This window comes from Neophocaena asiaeorientalis, unplaced genomic scaffold, assembly GCF_003031525.2.
Source record: "Neophocaena asiaeorientalis asiaeorientalis breed wild unplaced genomic scaffold, Neophocaena_asiaeorientalis_V1.1 scaffold62, whole genome shotgun sequence".
Taxonomy (NCBI): domain Eukaryota; kingdom Metazoa; phylum Chordata; class Mammalia; order Artiodactyla; family Phocoenidae; genus Neophocaena; species Neophocaena asiaeorientalis.
In genome coordinates, this window is record NW_020175191.1 from 5,251,038 (window position 1) to 5,265,155 (window position 14,118).

Genomic DNA, 14,118 nt, shown 5'->3' on the forward strand with positions numbered 1-14,118 from the left:
GGTGAAGAGTACCAGGAGCCCCAGATAAACTGAGCACATCCTTCACAATTCAACACCTTTTGGGGATGCTGATGAAAGCCACCATCCTGTGCCTTGCTTCTTTACAATTTTGCCTTAAGGGTAGGAAACTGGGAAGCTAGCAGGATCCTCTACACGTATTAAACAGATTCTCTTGTAGGTCCCACACTTTCTGCCTCAGAAAATTAGCACTTACATTCAGATAACACACTTATTAGAATAAATGGAATATGTTGGGGTCATTATTAGTGAAAGTATAATTAGTTATTTGCTGGATTTACAAAAGTCAAGCATTTCATAGTATTTTGCCTATGAGAAATGTCAACCTAGAATATGAGAAAACAACCAGATTTATCTTTTTTTCAAAGTTTTGGTCATGTTCAAAAGCTTTCAAGGTTTTAGTCTTCTCCTACAGTTTAAGCACAGAAGTTTTGGGGGATCTCTTTAAGGGGAAAAAAATTCTTCTAGCGTTCCAAAAGAACCAAGATCTTGATAGCTTTGTAATATCAAAACCTTCTTTCTCATACCAATAGTCCTCTCTGCTAACACTTCAGAGTTTTACTTCTAAAGGCTTTCAAAGAAAGGCAGTGGAACCTGGCATTTGGGGTTTTGTCACTGGGACTCCTGGGAAGCTGGGCTCCTGGGCTCTTGATAAAGTGCAGCTACCAAGACCTTGGCCGTAAGGGGAAGTTGCCTTGTAAGATCCACCTTGCACCAGCCTAGCCACCCGACTTCCCCAGCTGCTCCACACACCTAATCATAGTATCAAAAATAAAATAACTTTTTTCTAGACTAGAAAATGGCATAGACTTTGGAGGCAGATAGATCTAGACTCTATTTTTTATTCCCTTTGCTTATGTTGTACTAAACAGTTGTGATAATGGATAAGCAGTGAGATTGACGATCCCTGGGAGAAAAGTGTCAGTAAGGGGCACCATGGGCCCAGCAGAGTCTGACCACTAAGCAGTGGATCCTGACCTCACCATCTCTTCCTGCCATTTGAAAATCATTCTCAAAAATGATTTGAGTGGTGACCTAAATGGGAAGGAAATCCAAAAAAGAGGGGATATATATATATACACACACACATATATATATATATATATATATATATATACACACATACATAGAGCTGATTCACTTCGCTGTACAGTAGAAACTGACACAACATTGTAAAACAATTATACCCCAATTTAAAAAAAAGGATTTGATTTCATCTGCTGGTTTTGCCATCTTCTAATCATTCTCCCAAACATCCCCATTCACTTTCTCATGTCACTCTATGCCTTGATTTGCTCAGCTGCGAAGTGGGAAGATAAAACCCACCTTGTTCAGCTGTTGAGGAGATTAAATCCAGCTCATGCTTATCTCTGCAGCTACCACTCTGCTTTCCTCTTCCCATCCCCGCCCCGCCCCCCATAGGTCTTGCCCTTTGCCTGGATATTCTCCTCACTTCTCCTTGCTTGGCTAACTCCCACTCAGAAACTACCTGCTCCAGGAAATCTCTGGAATGACGCACCACAAATCACCACCACCACGACTGGGTTAGAAGTTGATCCCAAAGCATTCTGCAACTGGCCTGTGGTGGCACTGAGCATACAGGATTGTAACTGTGTGTTTATCTATCCGTCTCCCCTTCTTGTCTGTACTCTAAATGATGGGGGGCCCTATACCTTGTCCCTGACTGTAATCCTAGGATCTGTGGTGCCAGGTACAAAGTAGATGATCAGTAAAAATTTGTTTAATTAATCAATAAGGTACGCAGAACTTGCAGAAGTGTACTGGCACGCGGGAGGAACCCAACATTGGAGGCCATGATTATGAGGCTGTGGGACTGTGAGGTGATCCCATAAGAAGGCCAACCGCAGAACTGACATAAATTGTTGGCCAAGAGATCCAAAATGTCGGGCTACATCCCTAATACAGACAGACCCTCTGGAAGCTGAACCTGAAGGGAAATGAACAATTGGACATAAAGGACCATTGCTTTTTAATATCTCTGCCTATTTTAATGGGTGTATGGGTCTTGGTTCTTTTTAAAGGTTCTATTTCTCCAATGGGCAAGGCAGCTTCTCAATGAAAGATGTAGACACGTCAGGTATTGCAAGAGAGCTATGTGTTGCCGTCAGTGTCACTATCATGACCACCTCTTGTACCTTGTCACTTTTGATCCTCAAGGCGGTTCTGGGAGGTCCATTTATTGCCCTTATTTAACAAGAAAGATTAAGTGACTGGTATAGGATCACACGCAGAAAGGAGCCGAAGTCAAAGTCTTTGTTTTCACTCACATCATGAGAAATCAAACAACCTTGTTCTTTCCTTTCCTGGTAATTATATGTTTGCAGCAATGTCCCTGAGAGGCCATGGATTTCTTCTGTGAGCACGCTCACTCTGGGCAGTGCCTTCCACTGCAGGGCACAAAACTGTCAGGGTCCCATTTAATGTCATTTAAATCCCACCACACTACAAGTAACAACTTTAAATAAACTCTGTGCTCTCACAGGCAGGCATCACCCTACCTTTCGATTCTCATCTTCCACTTCCCTGGAATATCAGATAATTCATACCCACACCTAACACCTGCTAGATGACCAGAGGGGCCAGGTGATGTCAAAATGCCTAATGGCTCCACTGAGAGTCCGCCACGCTGATGTCCCCTAGGTAGCATGTGAATGACAGACAACCCTGTTAAAGGCTCTCTGGTGGGAAGAATTCCAGACAGTGGGACAGTGTGGGGGTGGGGGGTGGGTAGGGAGTAGAAGCACGGAGGATTTAGTCCTGGCCAAGCCTCTGTGTCACTGTCTGCCACTTCAACCTACCCTGTCCGACAATTCCAGTCTCTGTCTTAGACATCTGGCTCTGGTCCCTGGAGAACAACATATTCAAAGCTGGCCATGTGCCCACGTTCTTTATACAGCACGTGGGAGGTGCTCCCCGGGGCACCCCAGCCAGGGCGAGCCTCCTGCCTGCCCCCAGATTAGCTTAACTCACCTCCTAGTTGTAAGCAAATTAGATGAACACTTATGAACTGGGATAATAACATCCTGAAAAGATGAACTAGTAATTATAATGAGAGAGCAGTCAAAATAATACCCATGTTTATTTAGTATCTGTCATTTGAGGAATATGGGGTGAACCATTGCTGTCAGTTCATGAATCCTCCCTACATGTTTATGAGGGAGAAAAAAAGCAGAGGTCGGTCAGGAAGAATCACTGCAGCAGGGGAAGGGCTGAAAAATATGATGACTTTGGATATCAAAGCTGGGCAGGCAGTCCGGCAAGGAAAATATCCACCTGCCCCCTCCCTCCTGAGCCTTTGCTCAGCTTTCATGCTCCCCTAGGCTCCTACATTCATGTTCGTTTTTCTATCCATGACTTCTGTTCTTTTGTAATTACTCCAGGCCCGAGTTTTCCAAAGTGTGTCCTGATGTATATCAATAAGTATTATTTTTAAAAGGATTACACTGAGTCAATCACAATGAAATAGATTTCTTTAACTATAGGACTTTTCAAAAGCTCTTAATACGGTAATATGCATAGTGAGTGTCCTAGCAGAGTATGTACTAGGTTGGACCATTTGAAATCCCTCTTTCGGAGGTCAAACACAATTGAACATTGGCAATTTCATGTAGTCCAACCTAATAGTATTCAGCACTTCCAATCTTGCTTGACCACAGAACTCTTCTGGGAAAACCGTTGCTGTATCAGTGTCCTCAGAACTCACTTTGGGAACCACTGTGTAAAAATACTTATATACAGAGACTGTTAGGTGCTTGACTGGGCACGTTGCTTGGACCCCAAGAGGCTCACATGTAACAGGATAATAGATTGAGCAGAATGGGCAGCGGGCAGATGGGGGCATCCCGCCAGGCCTTGTGTTTCCAGGAAGGGTTGCCCAATATGGCATTTTCCAACCCAGTAAAAGTGCAGAAATGCACATTACTGTATAGAGTTACAACTGCTGCTATATTAAGGTGTAAGGATTTTTTTTAACTATAAAAGTGCTTTAAAATATTTAATTTTTTAAAAATTAATTTATTTTTTAAAATTTTATTTATTTTTGGCTGTGTTGGGTCTTTGTTGCTGTGCGTGGGCTTTCTCTAATTGCGGTGAGCAGGGTCTACTCTTTGTTGCAGTGTGCAGGCTTCTCACTGTGGTGGCTTCTCTTGCTGTGGAGCACAGGCACTAGGCCCACAGGCTTCAGTAGTTGTGGCATGTGGGCTCAGTAGTTGTGGCGCATGGGCTTAGTTGCTCCGCGGCATGTGGGATCTTCCCGGACCAGGGCTCAAACCCGTGTCCCCTGTATCGGCAGGCTTCCCACCCAGACCTGTCTGGAAACTTAACCCCAGGCTTCAAGGCTTCCGCCAGGGCTCCTTTGGGGTCTGGAAGAAGCTCCCTCTCACACAGCCCTTGCTAGTACGCGACTGGCCCTCCCTCGCCTGGTAAGACTTTATCCTGACCCTGAAGCTTACACCAGCCACTTTTTTTTTTAACATCTTTATTAGAGTATAATTGCTTTACAAGGGTTTGTTAGTTTCTGCTGTATAACAAAGTGAATCAGCTATATGTATACATATATCCCCATATCTCCTCCACCAGCCACTTTTAAAGGACAATTGTCCCCATACTGTTATATTCTGTTCCTGGACCCTGAGGCCTTTTAGCAAAGGGCACAGTCAATCATCGAATATGCGAAATGAGTGAAAGGCCACTTCCTCATACCAGAGGCGGGTTCCCTGGAGGTGGAGCCTGGTGGTTTTGAGCTGCATGGGGCAGCAGAGGAGGGCGGCTACCACCCGACCAGGCGTAGAGTGGCAGAGGACAACTCCAGGAGATGGGACCAGTGTCATGGGGTAGGGGTGAGGGCGGGATTCAGGAGAGTGTAGCGTCTTGGAGACCATAGAAGAAAGTGTTTCAAGGAGGCGGTCGTGGGACATTTTGTGTTGAATGCTGTTGTGAAGACAAGTAAGATCAGATCAGAGAAGCTGACATTAGATTTGGCAACATGGAGGTCGCTAGAAACATTGACAGTAGTGATAGATACCTTGGTGCAGTGAGGACAAAACCCCACTGGAGTAAATTAAGGAGAGAATAATAATAGAATTTGCAGTTTAGAGTAAGTGTCTGCTAAACGCTTTACATGCATTCATTCACATATTTCTCACAATCTTACGGTGCAGATTCTAATATCACGCCCATTTTACAGATGAGGAAGCCAGGCCCAGAGACGATAAATAACTTGCCCAAGGCCACACGGCTGGAAAGTGGCGGAGCCTGGGTTGCGACCCGCTGCCAGGTCCAGTCTGCCCCGAGCTTGAGCCACCCCTCAAGCTCCCTCTACAACACCAGCAAGTCATAGTTCACTAACTCTGGGCAGCTTTCAACAAGTTTGCTAAGAAGGGAAAAAGAGAGGGGGCAGGAGAGGTTGTGGAGCTGAGAGAGGGCTTTTCTTTTAAGCTAGAAAACACTGACATTCAGGTGGCATGCTGACAGGGATACTGGAGGAGGGGAGAGGAGACGGATCCAGGGCGCAGAGGGCTTGCCCCTCTCTCGGAGCTGGGCTCGTCCTCTGGTACCAGGATGGACGCAGAGAAGAAGGGTACAGATGAGTGTGGCAGGCGGCCGTGGAAGGGAAAAGTTGAGGGAGCCAGAATCTGCCGGGCTCCTATTTTCTCAGTGAAGGATACAGCGAGTTAAGAGGCTTGCAGGAGGCCTGGAGAGAGGAGAGGTGTGAAATGGCCTTTTTGGGGTGAGGAGGGAGGAGAATGCAGTGAAAAGCCAAGACAGGGAGCAAAAAGAGACAATTCAATACCCTGACACTTTAAGGATGCTCTGTTTCTCAAATCTTTCATGCTTTTTATTCTATGAAATTTTTCATTCTAAATCTGCAGGGAAAGAAAGAGGGGAAACTGTCTTCCCTTTCTCTCATTACTGCTATGCTGGAGCGGTAGGAATACATTTGGAAGAGATGTGATAGTAAATCTGAAACATCCCAGGCAGAGGGTTTGGGATTGTGGAAAGCTTCATGGTTTTCTCCTTGGCTTTCGTCAAGGCCCATCTGCCCCTCTTTAGAACACTTCTTAAGGAGAAATGTGGAATGATAAATGATCACGGGTGAAATTTATCTCTATCAGGAGTCAATCCTCGTGCTCTCCCTGAGGAATCACAGAGCCCAGAGAGAAGGCTAAAACAGCATCACCTGAAGGGCTTGTTAAAACACAGATTGCTTAAATTCCATATATATGTGTTAGCATGCGGTATTTGTCTTTCTCTTTCTGACTTACTTCACTCTGTATGACAGACTCTAGGTCTATCCACCTCATTACAAATAGCTCAATTTCACTACCAAACGTAAGGTAGATAGCTAGTGGGAAGCAGCCGCATAGCACAGGGAGATCAGCTCGACCGCCTGGAGGGGTGGGATAGGGAGGGTGGGAGGGAGATGCAAGAGGGAAGAGATATGGGGACATATGTATATGTATAACTGATTCACTTTGTTATAAAGCAGAAACTAACACACCATTGTAAAGCAATTATACTCCAATAAAGATGTAAAAAAAAAAAACCAAAAAACACAGATTGCTGGGCCCTGCCCCGAGTTTGGGATTCGGTAGGTCTGGAGGGGGGAGTGCAAATCTGCATTTCTCGGAGGCCCAGACAGTGGAGCGAGTGTTACTACCCCAGGCAGCGAGCACTTTCCCGAATCTCGTAGAACAAGGACTAGAGAAGAAGGTATCTCCACTGAAATCCCAGAAGAATTCAGACACAGAGGTCCCTTAAGCCCAGCTGCTACTTTTGGACTGGTTATTCCTCACGTTCCCTTTGAGTCACTTTGTTATTTTGTAAAAACAATGGGAGGGCATGACTGAATAAGTATCTAACTCATACATTGGTAACTACGTGCAAGGTGCTGCTCTGAGCTCTTTACATGTATTAACTCATTTAGTCTTCACAACAAATGAGAGGCTGGTACAATTATTAACTCCAATTTCCTGAGGAAATGAAAACACAGAGAGGTTAAGCAACTTACTTGGGGTCACCCAGCTAGGAGAGCAGGAATATGAGACTAACCCCCGCACCGACATTATTTCCACTTCTTTTTATGTCAAAGGTAAATATGGATGAAGCTTTGGTCTCTCAGATTTAGGGATCTTTGATGTTTTGGTAAATCGTGGTCAGCTGGGGTCCAGTACGGTTTTTAGCTAGGGTCACTGGGCAATATGGAATCATTGAAAGAGCATTATTCTACCCATTTTTAACTGCATGACCCTTTGGCAAGTTGCGCAATTTCTTTTTATTATCTCATAGATAAAATGAGGGGGTGTACTGACTTTCCGAATTTTTAAGCTTTGAAATGATGTAACTTTCACTGAGTTTCAATCACTTCTTACTCCTGTACTCACTCATCTAGAGCAGCTGCCTGAAACAACACAGACCCAGGGTTGATAAGCCAAAGGCTCCGGCTTGTTCTGGGGACAGCGCCCTCCTCGGCCGGCTGAGAACTCTTCTGCTCTGGCTGTCTGGTCCCTGAGGAGTTTTGCCAGTGTTGAGCTGGGTTCTGCTTTAAGTGGCAGGAGATGAGGCAGAGCTGATTAGAAAGATAATTTTCTAATAAAAGTCAGTATAGAGGTCTAGGTAAGAGCTTGTTGGTCTCTGCTGACCCGGGGCACACTGAGCGGGTCATCTTGCCTCAACATTTGCATCTATGAAATGGAGATAATTAGGAGTGTGGTGTCGTTTAGCTAATTAACCATTACCCAGTGCTTGGTCATAGCTCCATAGCTCCATCGGTCCCCTGAAGGCTATGGCTCTTGACAACAGCAGTACCTCATCGGAAGATTTATATGCTGAGCTTGTACACTCAAGGACCTCCCAGACTCACCTCACCCACCGTAATGCTTGATACTGGCAGAGCCATACATTTATTCTAAACCCTAGTCATCCTCAGGTTTACAGAAGAATGGTCTCAGACTCATAGACAACAAAAGGTGGGGTGGACTTTTTTTTTTCCAAATAAGAAGCTGTAAAACTCTGAATATTCTCCAGAGTGTTGTTAGAGTGACCTGTCATTAAGAGACCCCGGTAGCAATTTATCCAAAGTATACTAGAACGCGTAGTTCACAGCCATGTATCTGGAATTGTAGAGAGATTTGCAGATGAAGACTCTAGCAATTACTCTTAGGATGTGCCAGGCACATAATTATCACATGCCATTCAAACAACTCTAGGAGTTAAGTTCTATTATCAGCCCATTTCATAGGTAGGTAAATTGAGGCCCACGCAGTTCAAGGTGGCACAAGGATTTGAACCCATGCAGTGTGATTCCAGAGCCAAGATGGGTAGCCACGGAGCTACACTGCCTCCCTATGACAAGGAACAAGACAAAGGCCAGGCCCTCGACGAGCCAACCCCACTGAGGCAAACAGGCGAGCACAAGAACAGGTATTCATCAACATGGCTGACCACGAACATAAAAGGAGCAATTAACTGCAACTAGAAAGATCCAGCAAGACCTCAAAGTGGAAGTGGCATTCGAGCTGAATGCCGAGTAACATTGCAGCAGGTGGAGATGGGGCTAGAGCAACTTGCTCAGGAGGTAACCTGCCCCTGGTGTGGGCAGGAACACAGGTGCCTCCTGTTTAGTCTTTCTTCCAATGTGCAACTTATCTCATTTTCCAACTCTCTGTTCTGCTCGTGAGGATGGGCACTCAAGGCCCCAAAGCCTCAGGTTTTATAGGCTCAGAGGGTCTGAAAGTTGGACCCATCTTTTCATACCTCAATGGGGTTTCAAGTGTCAGCATGGTCTGTGCTGAGATCCTCCCCAGGCCAGGCCTTTGGAGAGATTTTCTCACTAGGCAAACTTTTGTTATGTTGCCAAGCACCACTTTGGCCATCAAAGTCTGGTATGTATGAGCCAGCCACCAGCTCGAAATCTTGGGGGCAACGGGAAACCAAGATTTTGGAACAAATTTCCCTGTGCCTCCCTTGTTCTAGCCTCCCTCATTCTCTGTTTCATCCACCTTCCTCTGGGAGACTTCTGCTCCTTTTCTATGCAGTGGCTTCCTTCCTTTGACATGTCTTCATTAATCCCATTGTGGCTGGTGATTTCCCCCGGTCTTAAGTGCTCCAAAGAGCTCTCTTCAGATACAAGAGCCAGAATGAGACAGATGAAGAATCCAGGGAGAAGGAAGGAAGGAAGGGAGGGAGGAAGGGAGGGGGGAAGGGAGAAACGGAAGGAGGGAGGAAGGAAAAAGGGAAGGAAAGAAAGAAGAAAGGAAGGAAGAAGGAAAAAGGGAAGGAAAGAAGGAAGAAAGGAAAGAAAGAAGGAACAAATGAAAGAAGGAAGGAAAGAAGGAGGGAAGGAAGAAGAGAAAGAAGGGATGGGGAGGCCAGGGAGAAAGGAGAGCAGAGTAACTATGTTAAATCCATGCCACTGGGTCTCACCTCTGCTTTAGCTGTGTCTCTGCTTTCTGGAAGGAGAGCTACAAGATGCTACAGCTATCTGGTATTCTCTGTTGCCAGTGCATGGTCAACACACCCATGAACCTGGACTCAGGATCCTTGCCTCTTCCTGGCCTCATCTGGGTTCAGGAGCTACTTGGCATCATATCTTCCTCACTTTCTGGGCAAAGCCACATGAGTTCTGCTTAAATGCTGCATAGGCCATATTATTGTCCGGATTGGATCTCCCGACCAGCACCAGGCCTGATACTCCTACCAGTCCAGGGTGCTCCATGAAACTTCTCTGTTGACATCCATGAGACCCTTATATCCTGGTTTTATCCTACCTCTCCCACCACTTGCTCCCAGTTTTCTTTGACTCACCTTCCTTTGCCCACCCTTAAACATTGGTGTGCGTCAGCTTCCCATCCCTGGTCTCTTGCTCCTCTCCTGCTATGTGCTCTCCTTACAAGACATCCCAGCTGACTATTCCCTGCCTCCTGCTTCTGACTCTCAAACTGACATCTCCAGCCCTGACCTCTCCCAGTTTCTCTCAGTGGATGCTGTCCACTGAGCATCTCCGCCTGGAGGCCCCAGGAGAACCTCAAATTCTACACATGCCGAAGTTAACTCTCATCTCTTCTCCCTCTTTCCCAACTCACTGTATCTAATCCAGGAACATGGGGTTCATTCCAGGCTCCACCCTTTGCCTCATCCATTCCTATTCTGTACCACCCTACCTGCCCCTCCATTCATTTACCAAATATCACCAATTTTTTTTTTACATCTTTATTGGAGTATAATTGCTTTACAATGGTGTGTTAGTTTCTGCTTTATAGCAAAGTGAATCAGTTATACATATACATATGTTCCCATATCTCTTCCCTCTTGCATCTCCCTCCCTCCCACCCTCCCTATCCCAACCCTCCAGGCGGTCACAAAGCACCGAGCTGATCTCCCTGTGCTCTACGGCTGCTTCCCACTAGCTATCTACCTTATCACCAGTTTTAAGTCCTAAACATTTCTTGAATAGTTTTCCCCTCTCTGGACCCCTGCTATGATTCTCAACTTCAGGTCCTCAGCATTCCTTATGTAACTGTTTCCCTGCAATTTCTCTGCCCTCCTATCTATTCTCTATGCTGCCTCTGGAATAACCTGCCTAAGATGAAAGCCACCAAGATTCCCTTGCTTGAGACTTCAATGGCTCTTCATCAACCACACCAAATTCCTAGCTCTGAGTCTGCTTGATAAAGGCCCAGCATGACCTGGCTCTGCCTCTCCAGCCTCATCTCAGCACGCCCTGCCTCAAACTTCATGCTCAGATAATGATATGGAGTAGCTTGTAACTCTCCAACACCCCATGCTGCTTCGTGAGCTTTATTCTATTATCCTATCCCATCCTGTCCTGTCCTATCCCCTCTGTCTAGAGGGTCCTTCCCATCCTTCTTCACCTGGATTATGCTAATTCATCCTCAAGACTTAGCCCAGCCATCACCTGGTTCAGGAAACCTTCCCCAAAACCTCAGGTTAGGAAAGTGCTCCTGTTGCATTCTGCCCTATTGTCTCATGGCTTATGAACAGCAGGTTGGAATTGTCTGTTTGGGAGTCTTTCTTTCCCATTAGCCTAAAATCCTGTCAGTGTTTTAGTTGCCTTCGCACCAGTGCACTAGTGCACTAGTGCCTGGTGCAGTGCTCAGCACATAGTAGGTGCTCCGTTAATGCTGTTGATCAGAATGTAACCCCTTCAGATCAGGGATCATAACTTTTCCACCCATAGACTCCTAGCAGGCACTCAAATGTTCCATGGGTCACAGTTATGGGCAATTAATCTACAACAAAGGAGGAAGAATGTACAATGGAGAAAAGACAGCCTCTTCAATAAGTGCTGCTGGGAAAACTGGACAGCTACATGTAAAAGAATGAAATTAGAACATTCTCTAACACCATACACAAAAATAAACTCAAAATGGATTAAAGACCTAAATGTAAGACCAAATAATATAAATATCCTAGAGGAAAACACAGGCAGAACACTCTTTGATATAAATTGAGGCAATGTTTTTTTGGATCAGTCTCCTAAAGCAAAGGAAATAAAAGCAAAAATAAACAAATGGAACCTAATTAAACTTAAAAGCTTTTGCATAGTAAAGGAATCCATCGACAAAATGAAAAGACAACCTATTGAATGGGAGAAAATAATATTTGCAAATGATAAGACTGATAAGGGGTTAGTACCCAACATACATAAACAGCTCATACAACTTAACATCAAAAAAACAAACAACCCAATTGAAAAATAGGCAGAAGAACCAAACAGACATTTCTCCAAAGAAGACATACAGATGCCAACAAGCACACGAACAGGTGACCAACGTTGCTAATTACTAGAGAAATGCAAATCAAAACCACAATGGGGTACCACTTCACACTGGTCAGAATGGCAATCATTAATAAGTCTACACATAACAAATGATGGAGAGGGTGTGGAGAAAAAGGAACCTTCCTACACTGTTGTTGGGAATGTAAGTTGGTGCAGCCACTATGGAAAACAATATGGAGGTTCTTCAAAAAACTAAAAATAGAGTTGTCATATGATCCAGCAATCCCACTCCTGGGCATATACCTGGACAAAACTATAATTTAAAAAGATACACACACCCCTATGTTTGTAGCAGCATTATTTACAATAGCCAAGACATGGAAACAACCTAAATGTCTGTTGGCAGAGGAATGGACAAAGATGTGGTACATATATACAGTGGAATACTACTCAGCCATAAAAAGAATGAGATAATGCCACTTGCAGCAACGTGGATGGAACTAGAGATTATCATACTAAGTGAAGTAAGTAGGACAAAGGCAAATACCATATCACTTATATGTGGAATCTAAGGTATGACACTGATGAACTTTTATGAAACAGAAACAGACTCACAGACATAGAGAACAGACTTGTGGTTGCCAAGGGGTGGGGGGTGGATGAGGGATGGAGTGGGAGTTTGGGGTTAGCAGATGCCAACTATTATATATAGAATGGATAAACAACAAGGTCCTACTGTATAGCACAGGGAACTATATTCAGTACCTTATGATAAAGCATAATGGAAAAGAATATGAAAAAAAGTGTATGTATGTGTATAACTGAATCACTTTGCTGTACACCTGAAACTAATACAACCTTGTTAATCAACTGTACTCCAATATAAAATAAAAAGTAAAAGAAATAAAAACTAGACAGTCTCATGTCAGTTAAGATCACATTTGGCTGTTTAAAGTTAATAAAAACCTTGACTTCAAAACAAAACAAAACAAAAAACACAACATTGTGAGTCAATTATACTTCAATAAAACAAAAAAAAACTCCACAACCTGATTAAAAAATGAGCAGAAGAACTGAATAAACATTTTTCCAAAGAGGAAATACAGATGGCCAACAGGCACATGAAAAGATGCTCAACATTGCTAATCATCAGGGAAATGCAAGTCAAAATCATAATGAGATATCACCTCACACCTGTCAGAATGGCTATCATCAAAAAGAACACAAATAACAAATGTTGGCGAGGATGTGGAGAAAAGGGAACCCTTGTGCACTGTTAGTAGGAATGTAAATTGGTGCAGTCACTGTGGAAAACAGTATGGAGGTTTCTCAAAAAACTAAAAATACAACTACCATATGACCCAGGAATTCCAATCCTGGGTATATATCTGAAAAAAACAAAACCACTAAGTCTAAAAGATACATGCATCCCAATGTTCATAGCAGCATTATTTACAATTGCCAGTATATGGAAACAACCTAAGTGTCCATCAACAGATGAATGGGTAAAGAAGCTGTGGTATATATATATAATGGAATACTACTCAGCCATAAAAAAGAATGAAAATTTTCCATTTGCTGCAACATGGATGGACTTGGATGACATTATACTAAGTGAAATAAGTCAGACAGTGAAAGACAAATACTGTATGATCTCAATTACACGTGGGATCTAAAAAATACAACAAACTAGTGAATAAAGCAAACAAGAATCAGACTCACAGACCTAGAGAAAAAACTAGTGGTTATAAATGGGAAGAGGGTATGGGGTAGAGGCAACAGAGGGGTAGGATATTAAGAGGTACAAATTGTTATGTATAAAATAAATAAGCTACAAGGATATACTGTACCACACAGGGAATATAGCCAATATTTTATAACTATAAATGGAGTATAACCTTTAAAACTTGTGAGTCACTATATTGTACACCTGTAACATTGTACAGCAACTATACTTCAATTAAAAAAAGAAAAAGAAAAAAAATGTTCCATGGGTGAAGGCTGCTTCCATTGATGGCCATGAAGGGAAAAGGGGAAGACAGTTCTGCCCACAAAGCTCCTAAATGTACCATGCAGGCAGGCCTGGTAGAACATACACACCAGCATTCCATCTCCAAGTGGCATACATTCTGAGTGTGAGATTTGAAGATAGTAAGCTCTCTGGTAATTATTTAAGAAAATAATCCACTGGGTCCGCAGAGGATGGGGAGATCCTCTCATGAACTCTCCCACATCACCAATGGCCATGATCACCTCATGAACTTAATATACTCATAAAATGTATGAGTATATTAAGGAAAATTATGGCCTTGTTAGGGTGGAGAGTGGACACCAGCTTC

General features: G+C 43.8%; 1 protein-coding gene across 1 annotated transcript in view; it reads right to left on the reverse strand.

Moving 5' to 3' along the window:
- VTCN1 (V-set domain containing T cell activation inhibitor 1) overlaps window positions 1–4,955 on the reverse strand; it is a 53,316-nt gene extending 48,361 nt beyond the window's left edge. The window contains 1 exon segment of the mRNA XM_024764801.1: window positions 4,741–4,955. Within this exon segment, the coding sequence (XP_024620569.1) occupies window positions 4,741–4,955 (215 nt within the window).
- Window positions 4,956–14,118: the final 9,163 nt, after the last annotated feature.